The 24,802-nt window shown below is 43.3% G+C and overlaps 1 protein-coding gene across 1 annotated transcript in view; it reads left to right on the top strand.

Moving 5' to 3' along the window:
* Window positions 1-22,796, top strand: part of MRPS9 (mitochondrial ribosomal protein S9) — a 66,604-nt gene extending 43,808 nt beyond the window's left edge. The window contains exons 5-11 of the mRNA XM_043603048.1: window positions 384-463; window positions 9,614-9,699; window positions 11,006-11,081; window positions 13,570-13,738; window positions 14,742-14,850; window positions 19,163-19,332; window positions 21,582-22,796. Coding sequence (XP_043458983.1) covers window positions 384-463; window positions 9,614-9,699; window positions 11,006-11,081; window positions 13,570-13,738; window positions 14,742-14,850; window positions 19,163-19,332; window positions 21,582-21,673 — 782 coding nt within the window. The 3' untranslated portion in view covers window positions 21,674-22,796. The remainder of the gene's footprint in view (window positions 1-383; window positions 464-9,613; window positions 9,700-11,005; window positions 11,082-13,569; window positions 13,739-14,741; window positions 14,851-19,162; window positions 19,333-21,581) is intronic.
* The last annotated feature ends 2,006 nt before the right edge of the window (window positions 22,797-24,802 follow it).

Genomic DNA, 24,802 nt, shown 5'->3' with positions numbered 1-24,802 from the left:
TTTCCTTTTAAGGAATATGGGGGCGTACTGTATTTACAGCCAAACTTAAATGTTTTTGTTCTAACAAGAAGATTTGGGCTATTTTATATGTGTTTATTTAAAACAAGTTCTAGAAATTCTCATGGTGAAATATATAGGAATATGTTACCAGATATAAACGTTGTTTTATGTTAATGAATATGGAATTTTAAATATCCTGAATATTTACAAGTTAAACATGCTGAACTACGTATTAAAATACTATATATTAATGCTGTTTTGTTATTTTAAAAGTTAATCGGAATTATAGACCTGTCTTACCTTCAGTTAAATACAGCTCTTTGGGCTCTCTCTGTGTATATTTTTATTTTTGTTTATTTTTTTTCCATCTGGCTTTTCATTAGCAATCCAGTGGGGAGAAGATGGCCGTCCATTTCATTTTCTTTTCTATACTGGCAAACAGTCGTATTATTCACTAATGCACGTAAGTATATGACATTTATGATTAATAATATGAACCGTAAGGTAAGTGACTAATTATATCAGAGATTAGTCAGCTTCAGAACTTACCTTGTATGTTTCATATTGAACTAAAACTAAGACGTCTAGAGGTAAGGCAGTGTGTTGAAAAGCTTTATATTTTATTAATTCATTTTTGCTAATGGTAAACATCACAGAATTTATATCAGGGCGGTTTGACCTTCAAAGGCTGTTACTTCCAAATTAAGATCATTTTAGGGGATAGGTGCTCAGCTCAGTAATAAGGCCCGCGTGTGCGTCGAAGGTAAAGGGCGAAGCAGGGAAGGGGACAAGTATATGCTGCTGTCAGGGGCTGTAAGGCCTTTACCGTGGGAGAGAGTCCAATTGTTGTCTGTGCTTTTTGTTTATTCATACATAATTTTTGCTTTTCAGAAGCGAAGGCAGTGTAGGAATCTAGAATTTGTGACTCCACAAGACCTAAGAAATGATTTTATTACACTTTGACTTGCAACCGCATTTAAGCGTACTGGGACCCGCTTTTATTTTGTTTCAGAGCTAGAGGTGTCTGATGGCAGATTTGGGAAGTCCCTAGGGTACCACGAATGAAAGGCCTGGATGCTAATATCCAGTTTTCAACAGCAGAACCCGTTCACCATAAGAACACGATGTCAAGTTTTATTTTCTTCATTTTGTGATTTTTAAAAGTTGCGAAAACATTCACCGGGCTTCCCCCGTCCCCCGTCAGATTTCAGGTTGCTTGACTCCCAGGCACACATTCACTCTGCTGTTTCAGGACGCCCCGGTGTTTATTTGTGCGCCACAAACCCACAGGACAAAAATCCCCCCTTGTCAGGTACATTTATTTCTTGGGGAAGAAGAAAAAAAAAGAAAACCTTCTTTTCGCTCTTTGTTGACCTTGGGCAAATGAGCTTCTTGCCCTGGCAGAAATGAAATGAATGATAAATGTAGAGGGTGTCTTTGCTGAGTAATGGAGCCGCGGCTGGCGCTCCGCCGAGCTCCTCCGCGCCGCCCGAGGCTGCCCGAGGACCCCTGCTGTTCATTTAAATAGGTATGTCAAATCTGCCTCCCAACGCCGCTGGTTTGATCTGTGGTAATATTTGTGAAGGTTCCATATGGACTTGAGCCCCCTGCAGTGCTAAGAAATAATGTACAACGCTTCATGGTGCAGACGCAAATTTTCTCTGAAAAGGGATGCGGTGCCGCGTTTTAGCTGTCGGAGGGGATGATGGAGCTGACGCGCTCGGCCTGTCAACTTGTTACACGGATGGGTTGCACGCAGCGAAGCTGTGGAAAATCTGTGCCTTTTAACTTTTCTACTTAATCACGGTTGTAGCATTGCCTTTAGACTGTATGCTACATTAATTCTCTTCCTGCCTTCTGCCTTTCATCCCAAGTTTCACGGAAAAAAGTAAAGCATGCAGGTCTTGTAGAGGAGCCTTATCAAACAGCTGTCATCTGACAAGCCATTTGCATTTGTTTGGGCTGAAACTGAGCGACCCAAGGGCAAGATATTTTGTTGCATTCCATCATAATGAAGAAATTACACATTGCAAAAGAGGCCCAACTTTTATTTTGGCTGCCGTGTGTGTTTTGGAAAGGTACCGCTCCAGAAACCGGTCGGTTTCTCCGTAGATGAAACACTACCATAGTCTGACTCAAAGGTCGAATGACATTAATAAACGTGTTTTTTTGCTTGGTTTTTTTTGTTGTTGTTGTTTTTCTTTTTGAGTAATACAGTTTGTGTCGCAGAGAGCAGAGTTCTTTGGGCTTTTTCTGTGTCAGTTAAATTCAGTAGTTTCGGTCCGGTTTATTTCGTCGGGGGTTTTGACTCCCCTCGCAGCGTGGGGCCTCGCTTACACCCGCGAATCACAGATCTTCGGGCTTAACTTGAGCGTTTAGTTCAGATAATTAGTAAAACCTTGTGTCTCCCAAACTTTCTCGAATGGGATTTTAAGGTGAACTTCTGTAGGTAAGAAAGGATAAATGCTTTCCTAAACATACGCCAGTCACTTCAGCGTCATGTGTGGCCAGTTTTATTATGAATTCACAACTGCAGTCCTACCAGCCTCGTTTTCCCGATCATGCCAGATACCCTTTGTTGCTTTGAAACAGTACGTGACTGAATGAATACTCACTGACTGGCCACTTTACAGAAGTGGTTCTGTGGGGGAAGGCCGCACTGGGTATAAAGTAAAAGGTTCCAACTTGAAGCCGCTTCGTGTGTTTGCCGGCTCCTTTGTTCTGCCTTCTCTTGGAGGGGGGTGGATGGTGTTCCATTCTGTGGGAGAGCGAGCCCCGTGCTGCTGTCCCACGAAGCAAGGACTTGGCCCCCAGAGACCGAGGCAGGCACTAAACACTTCGGAAATGTATCGTCGTTGTTACCGTGTCCCTTTGGTGTAATTTCTTACCACGTGACCAGGTAAAAAGACCCTGAGCCGGTCTCGGTTTTCATCCTTGGCCAACTGTAATTGTGTGAGGCATGGCAGTCAAAACAAAGCAGAAACAGAACTCAAAAAAACCCCCCACAGATCTAGATCCTGTATGCAGTTCTGCCAGGAGACCTTTCTGACATCAGTTAACCTTTTTATCGTCTGTAATAATGCCGGTTCCTCTTTTGAGTATTTGGTCGCCGTTTGTTATGTGTATGGAGCTTATCTATTACCTTACAGCGGCTAATACGAGAGAGTCCTGGTGTGGCTTACGGTGAGGGAGAACATATAATGCTTTAGTGAACACTGTCTCCCACTGGCCTATCATTAGTCCATCCGGGCTTTGTGGAGAAGCGGGAGGATTTTGAGGGAAGATGAGGACGAGAAGAAAGCAATTTATTGTTCCCAGAAGTGAAGCATGATAGGAAAGCGTAAAGTGGAGGAAACGTGCCGATCCGTGGCAGTCTCAGACTTCGTAGATGTGTTTTACGTTCTAAAGGATGTTACCCCCTTCGTTGGAACTCCCTTTTTCCTACGGAGACAATGTATGTCCTCAGGTTCCTGGGGAAGTCAATAAAAAAAAAAAAACACTTCCTTTACCCAGTAGTGAATAAGGTGTACCTATGTAATGTAAAAAGTATAGAACAGTACAAACAGGTCGTGTCTTAAGCAGTAAAAAGTGGTTTAAGGAAGAAGAAATAAGACACTCAGGGAGTTTCTCCAAGGATGGTTGAGTACTGAAAAGGGAGCTCCACGCTTGCTTGGCACTGGCTCATCTGTCTTTTTTCACCCAAAATGGATGGCTTTCCATTTCCTTAATAGCCATGTGACGAGTAGCACTTGTATACTTTTCAGACATGATTTAGAGTTTCAGTTTAGGGTTTCAGCCGCGGCAGGAGGAAGCAAAGGGAGAATGAGAGAACTTTCCTGAAACAGCCAAGCCCAAGTGTAAAGGAAAGGGAAGAGTTTTTAAAGAGAATACACGTGTTTGTGCAGAAAAGAAAATGCTGTACCGTGGACCGACTGAGCTGGGAGTAGCCGAGGGCTAGATGAGGAGGACCGCGTGTACATAGTTAAGGGACGGGCCGGAAGGGCGGTCTGCCTTTGGGTCGGCCAGCCTGCCGGGGCTACATACCCCTTGTCCACAGCAGCCGGAGCCTGGCCAGGCCGACCGTGCTGGTGGCAAAGAAGGCTGGACCCATGTGCAAGACAACTGCACCTGCAGCCTGGACAGTCATGGTCGAGTTTGGGCAGGGCCTTTAATTGTAGGGAAATGTGAATTCCGGGTCACTCGTTAATGCAGACACACGCTTTTGAAAAATTTTAAGTTCGCTCACTAAAAGTGAGTTGAAAACTATTTAAATTTCATTACGGGAGGTGATTATTTGACTCTGAAGTGGGAACCCTCTGTAAAAGATGATTCGTTAAGTCCAGGCGTGTCTACTGCAGCCTTTCCCAAAGTGGTTGCTGAGAAACACAAGTTTATCAACTATTCGTCATGAGAAAGGTTCTGAAACTGAGTGAGTTTGGCAGTGCTGCGTATTGCACCCTGGGGAGCTCTAACAAGGAGCTACGCTGCAGCACGATAAAGTCCTTCGGTAAAGAAACCTGTTGCAGTGACCCACTACTGCTCAAACAATGGGTCACGGAACCCTTCCTACCCACAACACCTGTTAACGCCCCATGAGACCAGTACTTGGGAAAGGTGGCACTGATGTTGCAAACAGGTGTCAGATACATTAGGCATTTGCTTGAACTTTGACAGGAGCCCCCTCACCCCAATTTTTAAGATACGATTGTGCATCTCTAAAAACGGCTCTGGGAATTGAGCATCTTATAGAAACCTCACGTTCAGGACTAGTTTGCAGTAAACAATGGATGATTTTCAAAGTATTTCTATAAATTGAAGGAATTACATGGCCACATAGGGAATTTGTACCCAAAAAAGTATGAAACTAAGGAATAAGTAGATCATTATGTATTTAAACTATTCTGGTTAAAATTTGAAAGAAAACCAAGTAATTCTAATCCTGATAACTTATGCATAAATGGGATTCATTTGCCTTTTGAAGGAAGGCTGACTTATTTAGAAATTCTCTGGTTTATTTTAAATGACTTCAGTAACCTTCTGTGTTCATAAAGCGCAAGAACAGCAGCCCCAGAAGCATGCGGCTTCATTATGTGAAGATTCCAGACTCCCAATAAGCCAAAGTCCTGGGGACTTAGTATGGCAAAATTCTCACGTCGTTTACATCTTCTTTGTAACCCTGTGGTGAATATTTAAAATTTTTGATACAGTGTCCTTATCTTTAAAAATGGAGTTAAAATCGTGATCCTCCTCACAGTGAGGTATTATGAAAGAACTCCTTTAAAACTATGCCAAGTGCTGATTTTTAAAAAGCTCCGGATTGGTGCTGACATTATCTCTGCATGCTCTTTTAAGACTCTGTAGCTCTATTGTGTTAACAGAGTGATAGCAAGGGTCTAGGGTAGTATGTCACCTGGAATATTAGGTAAATAGCGGTAACTGTGACAAATGAATTATATATTATGTTTGTTTCATTTCATTTTGTATATGCCAGTAGCCAAAAAATTGAGAAGATTGCTAGCTAGGGAATTGAATTCTCTGTGGGTTTTTTCTTAAACAACATATTTTAAGTCGGTTACTTTTCTGTTATTTAACTAGTATCTAAGACGGTAATTACTATTAGTTTATTATTGTATGTTTTGGGTATCAAAATACAGTTGACTTCCTATACCACCCCCACAAGAAATTTTTATTTGTTTACCTTGCCTAAAATTGGAATTTCTACATGATTAATACAGCCAAAACAGATTTTAGAAGGATACTAAAAATCATATTGCTTATGCTCGGGGAGGGCTTGGTTTAAGTATCCTTTTTCTGCAACCTGAGCATCTGGTATTTTCAAATTAGGCACCTTCTAAATTTGACTCATACATTATGGAAATCTGATGACACGAGGGGTGGATAGGCTTGCTTTGATTTTATGAAATATTAATCATAGCTGTGATTAATGATTCAGCATTTCACATCTGGGTTATTCCTGTCATATTTGAAAATTATACTATTAAATACAGTATATAAACTTAGTGTAGGTGGGGTCACTCTGATTCTCTAGTGTCCTTTAAAAATTAAGTGGAAACTTAACAATATACCAGAAGCTACCAGTGATAATCTGTGATGTTGACAGTTCCTGGCATATTTTATACCCTCAAGGATTTTTAGATACACGTTAGTACACATCTCTTCAGGGAGTTGAAGCTATACAATCTACTTTCCAGAGAGCTGTTGTCTCTAACTAACCAAGATAGAATCTCAAGAGCGGTTTTATTATATAGAGAAGAGAAAGAATAAATAGAAATGGTACACCGGTAAAACTGTTTCAATTGTTAGACTCTTGAATGCCACACCTCCCCCCCCCCCCGGCCCCCCGCTGTCACTTCTTGACCGTTACTACAGGTCAAGCACTGTGCTAAGTACTTGACGTGTGTTTTCCTGTTTGAAGAAGTATATGGGGTGGTGTAATGAGAATCGTGTAAATTGGTGGGTTACAACCATCAAAGTATAAGCATCTGCCCTAAATGAATAGAATGTACTGTGTTTGAAATTTGGCATGTACTTTTCATGGGTGTTTTTTTCATATTACACACTTTTTTTCTGATTATTTCACTTGGACTATTTAACAAATTATTATGGAGCTAAATATAACCCTGGAAGGTAATAATAGTATAGTGAAAAAAAAATGGGAAGAAGAGTATGGGCCTAAAAATTGTCCCAGAGTCACTGGAAGATGGTGGTGACTTTAGCAGCCTACACACTGACTTGAAATTTGACTATGAGGGGGCGCCTGGGTGGCTCAGTGGGTTGGGCGTCTGACTTCAGCTCAGGTCACGATCTCGCCGTCCATGAGTTCGAGCCCCGTGTCGGGCTCTGGGCTGATGGCTCAGAGCCTGAAGCCTGCTTCTGATTCTGTGTCTCCCTCTCTCTCTGCCCCTTCCCCGTTCATGCTCTGTCTCTCTCTGTCTCAAAAATAAATAAAAACTTAAAAAAAAAAAAAATTTGACTATGAGGCAGGCCTATTATTATTATTATTGCCTTAGTTATTACAGAAAATAACAAAAGAGCCTTACCAGCAGGGGAGGGCATCATTATTACTATTGTTGGTGTTCTCTTGGACAATTTTTTTAGCTGTGTTTGAAAGATACAACGTGTCTGACTTACATATTCTCAGAATCTCCAGACTCTGGAGCAGACCAGAGAGACTGGCGCCATCCCTTTCCCAGACGCCGAGGTGCGGCAGCGTGGCTGATGTCCTGCCTGCTCACAGGTTCGTGCCAGGTGCACGGTGAGGTGCTCTCGGCACCGTGTCTGTTCTGCTTCGTACAAGTGGGGCAGGATTCGTTTTGTAGGTTGTTGTTTCTTCCTTTGGTTTACCTGTTCCTTTATTTGACCTGTTCAGAGCACTTGAGAATTACTTTCTAGAAACAGTTGCACAGAAATGATTCTGATATGGTGGCATCCAGCTGGGGTCACAACCCAGTATCTTAGCCTTTTAAAGTGAGTTAAAAGCACCCACAGCACAGTCAAATGAGGCTTCGCCATGATTCTTGCGAGAGAAGTGGTAAACTTTTGTTTTAAGTTGAGTAGCAGGCACACATGCTACACGTGGGTGGTTCACATTTGCCTTTGCTTTCTTTGGGGTAGACCGCTGTAGTTGTGCCGCTACAGGTGATACATTTGTACTTCGGATGTAGCTGTAGACATTGTTACGCTTAATGTGCACGCTAGAGTACGATTAACTGATTTTGTCCCTTCGCTGTATTGTGTTGAACTAGACTCTTGGTACTTCTAGCGTTCACATCCAAACTGCAGTGTATATCACTTGGGCTCATCATTAAAACAGGTCACTGGGCGCCCCCTCAGACGTTCCTCATCTGAAAGTACGGGCTGGGACCTGAGAAGTTGTATTTCTAACCAGTGCTAGGCTTGTGTGCTGCTGCGTCTTCCCTGGGAATTTTCCTTTGAATTGCTGACCCAGCGATGGTTTCACTCTGTTTGAGATACTCACGTACACTGTTAATGTACACACAGGTACATACACAGACCGGGGCAAAGGGACACGTACCCTTTTACTAGAACAGACTCTGTCAACAACCTTGTGACTGTGTGTGTGTGTGTGTGTGTGTGTGTGTGTGTGTGTGTGTGTAAGAAGTCGCATCTCACAGGGGCGCCTGGGTGGCTCAGTCGGTTGGGCAGCCGACTTCAGCTCAGGTCATGATCTCACGGTCCGTGAGTTCAAGCCCCGCGTCGGGCTCTGTGCTGACAGCTCAGAGCCTGGAGCCTGTTTCGGATTCTGTGTCTCCCACTCTCTGACCCTCCCCCGTTCATGCTCTGTCTCTCTCTGTCTCAAAAATAAATAAAAGTTAAAAAAAAAAATTAAAAAAAAAAAAAAGAAGTCACATCTCACAAATTTGGAATTCTCAAGACTGAGATATGAATGGACATATCCATTGGTAATAAGCTGTGTCTTCATTACCTGACATTAGCTAATGATATTGGAAGGGGTCATTCTCAGCAAGAAAATAAAAGTCATGTCACCTCCATCTCATGCTTTGAAAATGTCTACTCATTGGGTATCCGTATGGTAGATGATGGTAAATTATCAATGCGTGGGGGCGCCTGGGTGCTTCAGTTGGGTAAGCGTCCGACTTTGGCTCAGGTCATGATCGCGTGGTTCAGGAGTTCGAGCCCCGTGTCAGGCTCTGTGCTGGTGGCTCGGAGCCTGGAACCTGCCTCAGATTCTGTGTCTCCCTCTCTCTCTGCCCTTCCCCCACTCATACTCTGTCTCTCAAAAATAAGTAAAACATTTAAACAAAGTTTTAAAAATTATAAATGAGTACACACATAGTGGATGTGAGTCCTCAGTTAAATTTGCTCAGTCAAAAAAACTGGGAGACAATTTGAGTGATTCTGCTTTTGTCAACTCATTTCTTGGAAAATGTATTTTCTAGATAATCTTCATTGCCAGATTATTGCTTTTTACAAGTTCTAACAAAATGGCAGTTTTTCCCGTTTGCATTATAATTTAACAAGTGACATAATACTCAGTCTTTGTTAGAAAGTAAATTAATGGGAAGAAATCAAATAATGAAAAACGTAGTAGCAAACTTTTTAAGATACAGACTAACATGGTGAGGACTTAAATATTATGTAAATATTGAATATTAGATAAGTAGTTCAGCTACAAATGCCATAACTTTTATTGGTTAATTTCCTAAGTTTAAAGTGCATATTGCTATATAAATTATGATTTTTTTTTTAAAGGAAAATTTTTGGTCCTACTCGTGGAACTTAAAGGAAGATAGTTCATAGCTTTGTTTTGTTTTTACCAACTTCACTGGAATTTTTTTATATAGAGTTCTTTACAGAGTAAATTTCTTATAGGGTTATTTAAAAATCAGTTAAAGTATGGCACTGCGTGTGATACAGAAATCACATTGAAATTACTGTCCTTTAGTTTGAATGAGAAATAGTATAATTAAAAAGCACTTTCAGTATTATTTGCTGTGCAGCTAGATTATGTGAGGTCACTTCTGAAATGAAGCCTGCTCACAGGGAAGGTAGGAAGTAGAAATAATGTACTGTATCTCTTATTTTAGTGTGTATATTTTATTTGCCACAGGAAGCATATGGAAAGCTACTAGATGTAGAAAAACGTCAGAATCAGTTGCAAGCCAAAGGTCTATTTTCAGAAAAAACTAAAACCAAGTAAGTTCTTCTCTTGCATTAAAACATATGAAAAATTTGGGGCTCCTGGGTGGCTCAGTCAGTTAAGCGTCCGACTTCGGCTCAGGTCATGATCTCACAGTTCCTGGGTTCGAGCCCCACATTGGTCTCTGTGCTGACAGCTCAGAGCCTGGAGCCTGCTTCGGATTCTGTGTCTCCCTCTCTCTCTGCCCCTCCCCTGCTCATACTCTCTCCCTCTCTTCAAAATAAATAAACATTAAAAAAAATAACATGAAAAATTTGAATGAAAAACATGACACTTGTCATTGGTGTTTTTAGGCATATTTAAAGGCTAGGAATTTGTTTGCTATTTCAGCATTAATCATTCAAGTTAGGAGCCAGAATAATAGGTGAGTTTTAGGGGCGCCTGGGTGGTGCAGTCGGTTAAGCGTCCGACTTCAGCCAGGTCACGATCTCGCGGTCCGGGAGTTCGAGCCCCGCGTCAGGCTCTGGGCTGACGGCTCAGAGCCTGGAGCCTGTTTCCGATTCTGTGTCTCCCTCTCTCTCTGCCCCTCCCCCGTTCATGCTCTGTCTCTCTCTGTCCCAAAAATAAATAAACGTTGAAAAAAAAAAAATTAAAAAAAAAAAAATAATAGGTGAGTTTTTTGTTTGGGGGGAAGTTGATATTAAAGTTAAATCTGCATTCCAGATTTATGTATTAAATGACACTTAATTTCTATATTTGAAGATGATGTCCTTAGAATTTTTGTTTATATAGCTGCCTATTCACTGAAATACCAAAAACAAAGATTTGGACTTCCATGTGGCAGTGGAATCAGATTAGATCTACAGTGAAAGACTGTGATGGATTAGATCTGTCAACCTGGTTATTTTGGCCTGTTCACTTAACTTTTTCTTAGGCAGAAGACAAGTGTTTGAGCATCCCTTGTTTAAGTCGTAAATCCTTCCCCTAGCTCTTTGGACTTAATACTACTTTAGTCCATTGACAGGCTAACTTTGTGTCCATAACTTCTCTTTTGAAGTGAATTATGAAAAGTAAGCACCATTTAAATTTTTAAGAAGCCTGGTACCTTTTAGTATCACATGAGTTCCACAGTGGCATGTTTAAATCCTCAAACAAAACATTTGCTAGACTGTGTATCTTTATTCTGAGGTAGAATAAGGGCATGAGCTAACACTTCTCAAAAATAGTTTACTTGGGTTTTAAGGCTTTAGCATACAAAAATTTGTTTTCTAATCAAGAATCGCTACTACATGTGTGATCTTTTGTGATACAACTCTAATTGCATGGTTAATTTAAAAGAGAATATATGTGATATTTTAACAGAGACCTGATTGGCAGCAGATGGCTGATTAAGGAGGAACTAGAAGAAATGTTAGTGGAAAAACTGTCAGATCAAGATGTGAGTAATTAATCTTTTAAATTTAAGGGGACCTGTGCCATAAGAATGCAGACAATTGCTGTATTTAGGATCGTCATAGTAATGTTTCTCAGACGCAGGTGTTCCTAAGACAGTTTTCCTTTCTAGAACATATTTACAGCTGATGTCTGCCACAGGGCCTTACTGTGGTCAGGAAAGTGACATGCCTGGTGTCTAGATCCTCGTGTGTAAGTGCCTTGGTGTGCTCGGCCAGTTGTTCTAGGGGACTGTTGCAGATGTCAGTTTTCACTTTCTCCGGTAGAGCAGATAGCTGATTGTATAAGCTAATGGTAAGTAGAAGGAATCCTCAGAGGTTAAGTCAGAAAAGAACGGAGCACACGGTTGGTTACTTTCATGCAGTGTGCTGCTCCCCGGCTGACCCGCGTGCAGGATCTGTAAGGACAGTAGTTTTCATCTTGGAATCTGTAACACCACCTGCATCAGTCATTTGAAATGCTGGTTAGAAAACGCGGTTTCCCAAGATTCAGACCTACCTCAGAATTTCTAGGGGTGTCCTCCTGGAATTCCTATTTTTAACAGCTCCCTGGGGAGTATTCTACCCTATAAAGTTTGTGCTCCCGCATTAGGTTTTAATTGGAGTCTTTTGCTAAATGTTATAATACATGCCAATGTTATCAGAGGAAATTTGATGTTTTACATATGTGGGTGTTCCAAATTTAGATTATTCTAGAAGATTTGAATGTAAATTTCACAGATTGCTCCAAGAAGGGTTTTTTTCTTCCATGGCACTGGCTAACATTGTTAATACCTTGCCACCCGTGTTGATTTTAAGTCATGTACTTAAATTGCTCTTTTTCTCATTTAACATATTGAAGAAATTAATGATTTGGAAACGTTGCAATTTGCTTAACAAGGTGTCAGGCATTTGGTGAGCGGTGGATCTGGAGTTAATTTCTAATATCCTAACTGCCAAGTCGGTATTGCTGCATGGATCTAACTGAAAAATCTCTCTTTGCTTCTTCATTGAACATGTCATTTCATTGTGTCCTCTGTTTTCTGACTGCTTTGATCTTTATACTACAAGTTTGGGGTTGTTAGTTTTTTGTTTGTTTGTTTTCTCCCATTTTGAAGACATCCCAAGGACTTCATTACAGGTACGCAACAGGAAAGACAAAACAAATAGATACATTTTATATACATGTGTGTATATATATATATATATATATATATATATATATATATAAAATACGTGTCTATCACATGCATAGATGGTATATGTAGTGCATACGATAGTCTTCTATACTTTTAGGGTCCTGGATAGCAACAGAAATCCTGAAACGGATGGCTGGTATCCAGATGAGGGAGGCAGGGACTTCTTAAACCTTCACCCTGGTCCCGGAGAAAGGCCATGCTGTACTTGTAGGTACTCCTTTGTACGTTCACAGTCAGTGTGTGGTGGGATTGAGAGAAGCGCTGAGAGCCAAGGACGCAGGCCTGTAAATGGAGGGCGAGAACGGAGCTTTGTCAGGCCGGGTACCACAGGTGGCAAAGTGTGTCACCCTTACTCAGAAAACTCCCTTCTCTTGTGCGGTAACAGCACAGGAAGCAGTCATTGGAGCCATCTGTTTAATCTTACTGGTGAGATTGCTCCACATTTCAAATTATTAATGGCGGATGTTCACAATGAAGTCAGAGGTGACAGAGGAGTGTGATTTTTAGGGCTGACAAAAACATACATAAGGTTATCAAAAATTGAGTCTCACACTGCACATTAACTAAGGATCTCCAGTGTTAGTTGTCTCCTTCTGCGTAAACACTTTAGAGTGATTACTGTGGCTTCTAATTTTAAGGGGTTAATACCAAGTTGTTTACTTTCTAATCACATGTTCAAGAACTATTAAAAAAAACGCACAGAGTAGCAGGGATAATTTATTTCAAGAGGTTGCCCTTTAAGTCAAGTATCTCTTGAATTTTTAAATAGCTTGATTGTTCGGTTTTAAAGGAAATCATAAACATTAAAGTAACACAGCTTGAACAGCTAAAGATATATTTGCCAAATATATTATGAAATATAATTTAAGAGGTACATTTTCTCAAAATCAAACTCTTCCCATTTTACGATACATAACTTACTGGAAATTATTTTGGAACCTCCTCTTGATCCAGTTAATAAAAGAGTAGAAATTACACTTGAAGATCATCTAAATATGTTTTTAAACGAATTTAAGTCTCCATTTCATGTAATTAGAATACAGAGAAATGGACTTTTCTTTGCATGGTAAGTGTCTTTTGTTTCTTAAGAGAAAAGCCTGGGCACGGCGGGTACGCAGGGAAAGCGTTGCATCTGCACGCTGTTTAAAAGCAGCATGTGAAGGTGCACGGGTGTCATCCTGTCAAAATTCATCAAGAAAAGCAACATCGGAAAGATCAAGTATACAAAAATAGAAAAAACTTAGCAAATGCAATTACACTTGCATCTTCTAATGAATTTTTATTTTATTGTCTGCAGTATGCACAGTTCATTCGGCTGCTAGAAAGGTTATTGACAGTGGAGTGCAGTGCCGAAGAAGAAGAGTTTGTGCAGAGGTTTCGTAGGAGTGTAACTGTTCAATCAAGAAAACAGCTGATTGAACCCTTGCAGTATGACGGGCAAGGAATGGCCTTCAGCACAAGCGAAGGTAATGACACTCTGGGGAGAGAAAATAAATTTCGTGAAAACGGAGAAACTATAGTTATTTTTATTTGCTCTTGCTCCCTGGTATTCATTTGGTTCATTTGGGGGTTTTTTCTTTGTGTTTTTGTTTTGTTTTGTTTTGTTTTGTTTTGTTTTGTTTTGTTTTTCACTGATGCCACATTGGATTTTCTGATTTTCAAGGCTCTACTGAAGTTTTGAAAATCTGAACCTTTTAAGGCCCCAAGAAAAAATGTGGATGTTTGCCTACACAATCACGTTAACACTTTATTTTCGCAGATCTATGTTAAATCTTTTTATTTTCACCTTTTCAACTGCCAGAAAGAAAAAATGTTCCTAATAAAGGTTTCCTGTGTAAAATGAAAATGCTCGGGAAATCTGCTTGTCAGATACCGAATCCGTGAAACGTGGTCCTCGCCTCCCTTCTTCCTTGTGGCCAGGCGGACATTCATTTTGCTGCTGCTTTTAAGGACCGACCCTGTTACATGATAGTCTTGCAGCTCTTCAAAATTGAAGAAACGAGTGTTTTCAAAGAAATGGGACCTTTCCTGAGGAATCCTTTCATTTCTCCCGATGATATTTTTTCATACCCCTCATATATTTGTAAAAGCTGTCGGATTAAATACACTCTGATGGATTGTAAACGACAAACACTGTAAATTGGTCGTTTTTCTCAAGTATCATAAATACATAGGAATCATCTCACTGCTTATTGAAACTGATTGAAAATCATTGTGGTATTCCTAAAATGCAATTGAGGAACAAAACTACCCCATAATAAGCTTTACTACATGGATTATGGTGTAGTCACCTGTTTTGTTTTTGTTTGACTTACAGTAGTTCTAGAACTTCCCTATGCCCCCTGTATATATTGTCATTCTGGGGTGTGGGGGGGGAGGAATCTAATGTTCTTTTATCGGTCTCAAAGCATTGGCCTAACGGCCAATATCTTAAAAGACTTTCCCTGGTAGAAATTTTATATTTTAAAGGTAAAAGAAAGAGTGCAAAAGCAGAAGCCGTTGTTTATGAGCATGGAAGTGGAAGAATAAAAGTAAATGGAATCGATTATCTGCTTTACTTCCCAGTGACACAAGACAGGTTAGTTTCTGCTTTTGCGTTTGCTTTTCGTCTTTGTTCTTTACATTAAGGGGGCTTCCGATTTTCCGATTATGTATGTCTGAATGATGGTTTCTCTTTACCAGTGTAATTAATTTATCAAACTAGCTAGAGGGAAGCTACCACTATTCTTTATGTAGCTTTTCAGGTTTTGGAAAAGCGTCTCTAGAATTCCTCATCAGTTGAATCTTCCTCCTCTCTTCATCAGCTCCTACTGGAAGTGGAGTATTTGGGATGTAGCTCACATTCTGGAATGCAGACTATGCCAGAAGGAAAGAAGAGTAGACTACCACCTTGTGTTTCCCTAGTTGGGGGGCGAGGGGGTGGGCAGTGGATCCACACAAAAAAACAAAAACCAACCTTGGCCCTTACATGGGAAATATTAGAAAAAGTCTGCTTTGTCACTTTGGATTTTTCCTACTCAAAGGAAATTGATTATATATTGAGCAGGCAATGAAACCTGACGTTTATGTGTTAAAATAGGAGCTCATCAGGCTTTGCTTTAGTTCCCAGGGCTAAATATGGCAGCTTTATGTTTGGAACTTTGTAGCCCATGGAGAAACAGACATTAATCATAAACAGGTATCAGAATTCAAGTCCTCGAAACGTGATCCTCTTTGATCTCTGTGGGTCACTATCTAAAGGCCTCTTTTGGAGACGGTTATTATTTTTCTAGTAGTTACTGTCCTTATCCACAGGTAACACAAGTTCTGCATGATCAGGCCCTCCTCTTTAATCCTCCTGTTCCCTGAATGTGTGGTGTGCTATTTAAGGTGAAAGGGGGCAGGAGCTCTTACGATCCCCATGCTTATGTAAGGAAAAGAGAACCCTGTTAGTGTAGTGCAAGCTTCTGGACTGCATACTTACTTCAGGAAATGTATGTTTATTTTATTGCCATATATGTCTGGGTCAAAGAGTAACCAAGTCCGTTCAGCTTGTAGTTCACGGAGTGAACTAATTCTGCTGTCCCTCTCGCAGGGAGATGGGTGGAGGAAGCCCTTCTTTCCCTTCAGAAAAGCCAAAGAGAGACCCAGAACTTGAGCATTGGGAACTGCTTGGAGCAAAGGCATTTGACCCTAACTGTCAGTTTGCTTTCAGATAGAGCTCCCGATGATTTAACAAGTCTCAGTTTATGGCTTGGTCTCATAATTAAATGGTAGCCTTACAATCCTTAGAACTTGTTTTTCACTCTGAATTCAGCAGGCATCTGCTAAGGATTGTCCGTGTACGCAGTCCTGTTCTGGGCGTTGTGAAGAGATCAGAGCTGTTGAAGATAACGATTTCTGTCATTAAGAAACTTCTTCTCTGGGAAGCCTAAGGCTAGTCTTGGCGGGAATGGGCCCCCAGACCATCTCGTCTTTGAGCGGTTGCAGGGATTTGGGGCAGCTGTGCTAGCTGTGGGCTGGCCTTTCCTCATGCGGAAGCAGCTCGAGAGCTTACAGATTCCGCAGCGAGGCGACCACTGACCAGTAGGAAGACAGCTGAATGGAGAATCAGATGATCTTGCTTCTAGTTCTGTTTTCTAGTTGTGTGACCTTTGCCCAGATACTTATAGGTCACTTGGCTAGTCAGCAGGAGAGAGTTGGACTTCATCTCTCAGATGCTCTTCTGAAAGTCCGCTGGACTGCTAGCTATCTCTCCGGAGCCCTTTCTTCAGGCTGTTTGCACAAACATAGCAGACAGATCATTGGGAGCACTGACTGTGTTGCCTTCCCAGGGTTATCAGAAAACTTGTTCATTCGTTCATGTGTCACTTACACATTTGTTACTATGTGCCTAGCACTGTGGGATACAAGGATTAATAGCCCTTCTGATTTGGAAAGGCCTTTGCTCCATCAGCCAACCATTAAAGCAACTCTGAGTTGATCATCTGTACAAAAGAAACACGTTCCTCACACAACACTAGCCATGTAATAGGGGAGATAAGGTTAGCATTCTGAGTGGTTACAGAAAAAAAAAAAAGTATGCATTTGTACAGATGCTAAGTTACAGGCTTTTGAATTGGTGCCATAAGGGGTAGTGTTCAGAGAAGAGAAAGGAAATGGTTTTATTTTTATTTTTTTTCAAAATAACTTTGGTTATATAACAAAGAACAAAACAAATTTGATTCTTTTTTTTTTTTTTAATTTTTTTTAATGTGTATTTATTTTTGAGATAGAGACAGAGCATGAGCAGGGGAGGGGCAGAGAGTGAGGGAGACATAGAATCTGAAGCAGGCTCCAGGCTCTGAGCTGTCAGCACAGAGCCCGACATGGGGCTCAAACTCACAGGCCATGAGATCATGACCTGAGCCGAAGTCGGACGCTCAACCAGCTGAGCCACCCAGGCACCCCAAATTTGATTCTTTTAGCCCAGGATTTCCTCTGAGATGCCTGCGAGAAGATGAAGGCTGGTTTTGCCTATGTTCGTTTGCAGTCCAGAGGAGCGAAAATTGATAGCTGTAGGTAATCATTTCCCTTTGGGTGTTTTTTCATCTGCGTATAAATTTAGTTTTGTTCCTCCGTGTGCACCAGCTTCCCAACCGTCCAGACCCTTCACGATGGTCTGTCTTACCTTGACCGGTCCGTCTCAGTCACTGTAGTATATCTGGAGTAGATGGTAGAATGTACGTCTTCTGAATTTTAGTCTAGGTTTCTTTTTTATTTATTTATTTATTTTTTTTCAATGTTTATTTATTTTTGGGACAGAGAGAGACAGAGCATGAACGGGGGAGGGGCAGAGAGAGAGGGCGACACAGAATCGGAAACAGGCTCCAGGCTCTGAGCGGTCAGCCCAGAGCCCGACGCGGGGCTCGAACTCCCGGACCGCGAGATCGTGACCTGGCTGAAGTCGGACGCTTAACCGACTGCGCCACCCAGGCGCCCCTCTAGGTTTCTTTATGTAAGCATTTGTTAGGGAATCTTAGAATCTTAGGAATTAAGACAGATAAATGTTTACGCTCCCAAACAAGTGGGTGACCAGAGCTTCTCTTACTAATGTCACGTACCTGTCACTGACTGCTTACCTGCGTTGATCAGTGCAGAGACCTTCCGTGTGCTATGGAAACAGCATCCCTACTGAAGCAGTGCTATTGCAAACTCCAGTTAACAATGTTCTTGGAAGGTCTTGTTCAGAGAGAAGGTTCTGCCCATGTATCTACATGCGATTATTTTGCTCATGCAGTCCAAGGAGTACAATGTGAATGTCCCATCCGCATCAGTCTTTCAGCATCACTGTGGGACAATAAGCTTTATTTGGGGTCCAGAAAGCCACACTGTCAGATAAAGCAAGCAAATGCAATATAAATTGGCTTTGCTAAATATTCAGTAGAGGTATTAAGGCAAAATAGCAGGGGCCCCTGGGCGGCTCGGTCGGTTGAGCGTCCGACTTCGGCTCAGGTCGTGATCTTGCAGTTCGTGAGTTCGAGCCCCCCAACAGGCTCTGTGCTGACAGCTCGGAGCCTGGAGCCTGCTTCTGATTCGGTGTCTCCCTCTCTCTCGGCCCTTCCCTTGCTCACACTCTGTCTCTCTCTCAAAATAAATAAAGGTTTAAAAAACTTCAAAGAAAAAATAGCAAAATCCAAGTCCCTGACAGAGGCAGTGGTGAACACTGTACCTGGTACATAAATGATGTTCGAATACTTGCTGGGTTGAGCGAGAGAAGCTCCAGGGCCGTGTCGTGTCTGTGTTCCGGTCTCTAATCCGGGGGTGCCTGCCCGTGCCCGAGTGGGCACTCCCTGACTGCTGCGGGAAGCAGGCCTGGCCGGGGTTGTGCGGCGTCACCTGGCACCTGGCGGGTAGTGGGACCCCGCCACTTCGAGAACTGGTAATAGGAATGGGTGTTTCGGCAGGGGGAGCGTGGGGGTGAGAGGAGTGGAATGTGGTGCCAAGACTTTTAAAAACCAACCACGCCAGGATATACAGCACACACTAGACAGGTATTTATGGTACGCCTTGTTCAGCGAGTCCAGATGGCATTTGACGTTGCTTGCCGACTGAATCCAGAGAGATTCAGCTGACGAGGGGAGGTCCCCCACTTTGAGGCTTCTTTACGAGGTTATCCTCGAGCTTCGCAAGGTTCTCGTGAGAGAAAAAGGGGTCAGCAGTGAGAGAGCGTATATCGCCGTATCCAGGAAGAAGGAGTCAACCTCGCATTCCAAGTATCAGAAATACCAGCCGTCCTTCACTTAATGGGTTTGGCCATGAAGTATGATCTCTGGCAAGCCTCATACGCTTTGTATACATGTTGAGAATGTGAGCAGTTCCTAAAGCGGGTATCTTTACAGTAAACTTCCTTTCCTTGTGACGCGTTTTAGAGAACAGCTGATGTTCCCTTTCCACTTCCTGGACCGGCTTGGAAAACACGATGTGACCTGCACCGTGTCGGGTGGTGGGCGGTCTTCGCAGGCGGGAGCCATACGCTTGGCGATGGCCAAAGCCTTGTGCAGTTTTGTCACCGAGGAAGAGGTCGAGTGGATGAGACAAGGTACGCGCTGAGGTGGGAGTTGGGGGTGGGGGGGCAGCTGTCTCCGTGCGATCTGTAAGTGGTCACGGAGTCCCGCACCAGTTACCAGAAATCAGAGAGTACTTGGTATCGCAGATTGCTGGCTTCTCTTTTCGTGCTCCAGGATCATAACAGTGTTTTACGGTTTTGATTTCTGTGAGGTGAGTTTGAATTAAAAAAAGAAAAGGAGGTCCTCCCGGCGTCCGGGAAAGTTTCTTTTGGCCTTTAAGGCCTAACCTCTTATCCAGTGTAGCAAGCGCTACTCCATTGTGTTTCACAGGTGAACCGGTGATGGGTTTCTTTGGTTTTTTGGTTTTTTGGTTTTATTTTTTTAATGTTTGTTTATTTCTGAGACAGAGTATGAGTGGGGGAGGGGCAGAGAGAGAGGGAGACACAGGATCCGAAGCAGGCTCCAGGCTCTGAGCTGGCAGCACAGAGTCTGATACGGGACTCGAACTCACAAACCGTGAGATCATGACCTGAGCCGAAGTCGGTCACTCAGCCGACTGAACCACCCAGGCGCCCCCCGGTGATTGTTCTATCATAGAAATTTGTAACTGTTTGGTGTAATAACCAAGCCCATACTGTTTCCAACTCATTGGAGATTTTTGTTTTTCCACTGTGATGTGGCTGTGAATTTTATGTTGTCTCATTCACTGCAACACTCTTGTCACCTCACCATGAATACAAGAGTCTGTGCAGTGTGAGAAAGAATACACAGTCAATATGTCCATTAGGGCCCCACTTTCACACTTAACTACAAATCAGGGCAGTTCTAGCTGAAGGTCACCCTTGAACTGTTCACAAAGGGAAGAAAGCGCTGGCTGCATGGCCTGGGCGAGTCACTTAGCGCCTCTGTGCCTGCACTTCCCCTCTGGGCACGCAAGCTGGCCTCTGCACCCCCTGCCCTCCCACAGGAGCCCCTGGGTCCTCACTCCGTGCTGCAGATCAGCACCGCCTAGGGCTTAAGTTAGTTGAGTTTTTAAGCCTCTTAAAAGTCTGTAAACAAATTGATTTTTAAGAAACCCACTGTTTTGTGGGATTCATATCTAGTCATTAAAATAACTTGTAGGACCTTACTTAACAGTTCTGCTAGTTTGACTTACTGTGTATATTAAAAAGTAATAAAGTGTTATTATTTATAATTCAAACTAGAATTTAGACAAGTCATGTCTGCATTTTGTCCAAAATACTGTTTTATTCCATGCCTTTAAAAATTTTTTTTTTCAACGTTTATTTTTATTTTGGGGACAGAAAGAGACAGAGCATGAACGGGGGAGGGGCAGAGAGAGAGGGAGACACAGAATCGGAAACAGGCTCCAGGCTCTGAGCCATCAGCCCAGAGCCCGACGCGGGGCTCGAACTCACGGACCGTGAGATCGTGACCTGGCTGAAGTCGGATGCTTAACCGACTGCGCCACCCAGGCGCCCCTATTCCATGCCTTTTAAAGACAAGTAAATGCAAAAACTTACATAACAAGTGATTGAGGTTTCCCTTTGCTTTACGGCCATTCACATACTCCTAATAAGATACCTGCACCTGTATGCAGTGACAAGAAGTGCTAGTTTTGGAAGAGTGAGAAAGACACTGAAAGACTGGGGTCTGTTTACATATTTATAAAAGCAATGTAAGAGCTTTCTTATCACTGGTATTCTTGAAATCTGTGGTTCCAGCCACCACTGGGGCACATTATTTGGGGCATATGTTTGAGAATAACTCATTAATTGCCTAGAAATCTTAATTGCTCCTGATGATTAAGAGAGTGGAAGCTTCCAGAAGTTTCTTTTCTCAGATATGTTTGATAAGTCATACTGTATGTGTTTGTGAACTCATGTTCTTAACCTATAGTGCCCATATACTCCCTCTTACTTCACCATACAGTGCTGCTTTTCTGCCTCTTCTCCATTCGAACTTCCACACCTGTAATAATAAGTCGGCGACGTAAGTCCAGTCACAGTGAAGAGTGCCCGCCCACATAAGAGCAGACTTAAGTTGAACAGGCTTAAAAACTACAAGAACCCATGGCCCTCATGGGATAAGTAAGGAGAGCAGACTCAAACAACGTAGCTGGTGTTTGTCTCGAAATGGGGAGAATGTCCTAAAAGAGTGAAAGCAAACTGCTCTCATGAGATTTATTCCAGGCTGGTAAATTATTACAGGTCTGGTTGCTTTCCGGCTAGGCAGCGTGCTATTTCCATGGTTCATAAAGGCCTCTCTCTCTACACTGCAGCTGGACTGCTGACTGCCGATCCACGGGTCAGAGAACGGAAGAAGCCAGGCCAGGAGGGAGCCCGCAGAAAGTTTACCTGGAAGAAGCGCTAAGTGTTCTTTCACAGGAGAGGAGAGGAAACGCTGTGTATATGTGCCCGGCATGCGGCAGACATATGATAAATATTTGCCGGCCAGTGTGAGGGCAACACTATCGGGCGTTTGAGTTGTGAGACGGTTTATTTTTAAATGCTACTTCGTAAAGGTTACCCTGTAAATACAATTTTTAAAACATGTTTAGCTTCATTCTGCTGCTTTATTTTTTAAACTTTTTCAGAAGGTAGTTTTAGAAGCATGATTCATAGAATTTTGGCATATTAGATCTGAAAGGAACATTCAACAAAATCTAGTCAAGTAACCTCATTCTGCAGACGAGAAGGCCCGGCCTCCAAAATGAAGGGACCCACCAGCGCTACACTGCTAACTGAACAAGAGAGGTTGACCAGAACTCGCTTCTCCTGCTGCTGTGGTTTTCCCGTACGGCGGCTGTTATCCCATATTTTTCAAACTGAGAGGTGAGGATGCTTGTTCAGAAGAATGAAGTAAGCTGTGAGCGTCTTTGTCAGGAGCCGGAGAGGGCTGGGCTGCCAGGCGTCAGAGGAGTGGCTTCAGACAACAGGCCAGTCTCCCGCCGGCCCCTGGCAGCCACCATCCTCCTGTTTCTATGGGTTCAACTTCGTAAAGATGCTACATAGAAGCGACACCGCGTGCTGTTGGTCTTCATCCAGCTTCTTGCCCCGAGCGTAACGCTCTCCACGTCGGGTACACGCTTTCAGCTACAAGGTGAATTAGTTCTGAGGATCTAACATGGTGATGATGATACTGTACTGTTACAATGGAAGTTTGCTTAGAGAGTAGACCAGAAGCACTCTCACCAAAAAAGGTGGGGCCGGGGGGGGGGCGTGTAACTCTGCAAGGTGATGGTTGGGCTCATTAACTTGATGGTAGGAACCCTTTCACAAGTCATGTATATGTGCACTAGCCACCCCCCACCCCACCCCGGGCATTTGTTCCAAGACGCCCAGTGGATGCCTGAAAGCACAGATGGTACCAAACCCAGTACATACCGGGGCTTTATCCTGCACATAAATATCATGATAAAGTCTAGTTGATGAATTAGGCATAGCAAGAGATTAACAGTAATAAAATAGAACAATTACAATGTGCTGTGATAAGAGTTACGTGAATGTGGTCTCTTCAAAATACGTTTCTGCACCGTATCCCCCTTCTCATGCTGCCATGAGATGACAAGATGCCCACGCGAGGTGATGCGGTGAGGTGTGTGCCCTGGGCCTTGGGGCATAGTGTTAGGCCACTGCTGACCTTCTGATAAAGTAGCAGGAGGGTCGTGTGCTTCCGGACAGGGGTTGACCTCGGGTATCTGAAACCACAGATAAGGGGGACTACTGGATACCACATCATCGTACTGTACATCTGAAATATATTACTACAACTTCGTCAGTTCTACCTCAGTAAAGCTGCAGAGAGAGCCAAATGGAATTAGAGTCTGTAATCACTGCTATAGTGTCAACAAGAGACTAACCCAGGGGAGGGAGGTGCTCCCCCAGCCCACAGAGGTCTCAGCAGAGGTGTCCGAGGCAGGAGATCCAGAGGCTCTGAAGGAAGGCGGGGAGGCCGGGAATTCAGAGGCGGAAGAGCAGGGGTGGGGGCCCAGGTGTGGAGTCCTTGACTGCAGGTGACCCCTCCCCGCCCCCCGGGGCGGCCGCGCAGTAGCCATCTGCAGGTCAGCGGCGGGGAGGGCTGCTTCCCCGGTACAGCCTTGGTGCCTGTGTTGGGTCTGAAGGATCACATTTAGGTTTTTGGCCAACAGCTGGACAGACTCCTTAGTCATAGCTAAATGTTAACTTGAGTTGGTTATAGGATTCCTAAAGTTCTTTGAGAAACTTGGATCTTAACTTTATTGCAATTTTGCAGTAGGCTTCTGGCGGGGGAGAAGGTAATTGGTGTCAGAGGTACCTTGAATCTATTTTAATACGGTTGTTTTAATAAATACAATACTTTTTTTTTTAATTTTTTTTTTCAACGTTTATTTATTTTTTTGGGGACAGAGAGAGACAGAGCATGAACAGGGGAGGGGCAGAGAGAGAGGGAGACACAGAATCGGAAACAGGCTCCAGGCTCTGAGCCATCAGCCCAGAGCCCGACGCGGGGCTCGAACTCACGGACCGCGAGATCGTGACCTGGCTGAAGTCGAATGCTTAACCGACTGCGCCACCCAGGCGCCCCGTGGATTTCTTTTCAATAAGCACAGTACTGTGAATATATCTTACCATTTTTCGTAATAACATTTTCTCTAGCTTGACTATAAGAATATATAATAAATATACATAAGATGTTTTGAACAAGTATTTGTCATCAGGAAGGCTTCCGGTCAACAGTAGGCTATTAGTAGTTAAGTTTTGGGGGAGTCAGAAGTTACACAATTTTCTCCTGCATCGGGGCAGTGCCCCGAGCCCCCACGTTGTACAAGGGTCATCCTATAACAGAATATGAGTGTTAAGTGCCACCTTCCTGTAAGGCAGCTCTAGGGAACACGCTCCGAAATCTGTCCCTCATGCAGATCACAGTTGTTGCAGGAGCAAGAGGGACTCGAAGTAGGGGACCCCTCTGGAGACTGCAGTGACACTGAGGGAGCAAGCAGAGTGACCAGAAAGGAGATGGGTGTGTGGAATGTTCCAGAGATGGCCTGGACAAAGGTGACAGACTACTGTAGGAAGCAGGGGCTGTAGATACCAAGCAGGAGAGTAAGCGGGCATCTGGTAATTCAGAGAACCACAAACCCAGGAAGGGCAGTTGGTGGCAGAGGGGACAGTGACACGACAGGGGCCGGCTTGGGTTTTGCGGAGTTTCCGGTGTTTGGGGACTGCTGAGTGGTGCTGCCCGGCACACACTTGGGAACCGAGAGGCTGTAACTCGGATCTTGCGGATCTTGTGGATCTTGCGTGCGTCAGGCTGGAGACCTATTGGGGAGGCCGTCACATGGTGGGGCATTTGCAGTGCGGCTGGAAGGGACGCACAGCAGAAAGAAGGCAGAGACTCCGCTCTGGGCTTTAAAGCCTGAGGTAGGGAGAAGAGCCAGAAGCAGCACCAGTGACGGTGGAGGAAGGAGGACATCTGGGGGGTGAAGCTGTTGGTGTCTTCCCCGTGCGGGCCAGGCAAGTG

The sequence above is a fragment of the Prionailurus bengalensis genome, chromosome A3, assembly GCF_016509475.1.
Source record: "Prionailurus bengalensis isolate Pbe53 chromosome A3, Fcat_Pben_1.1_paternal_pri, whole genome shotgun sequence".
Taxonomy (NCBI): Eukaryota; Metazoa; Chordata; class Mammalia; order Carnivora; family Felidae; genus Prionailurus; species Prionailurus bengalensis.
The sequence above is the reverse complement of the archived record's forward strand: the minus strand, read 5'-3'. Positions and strand labels throughout refer to the sequence as shown.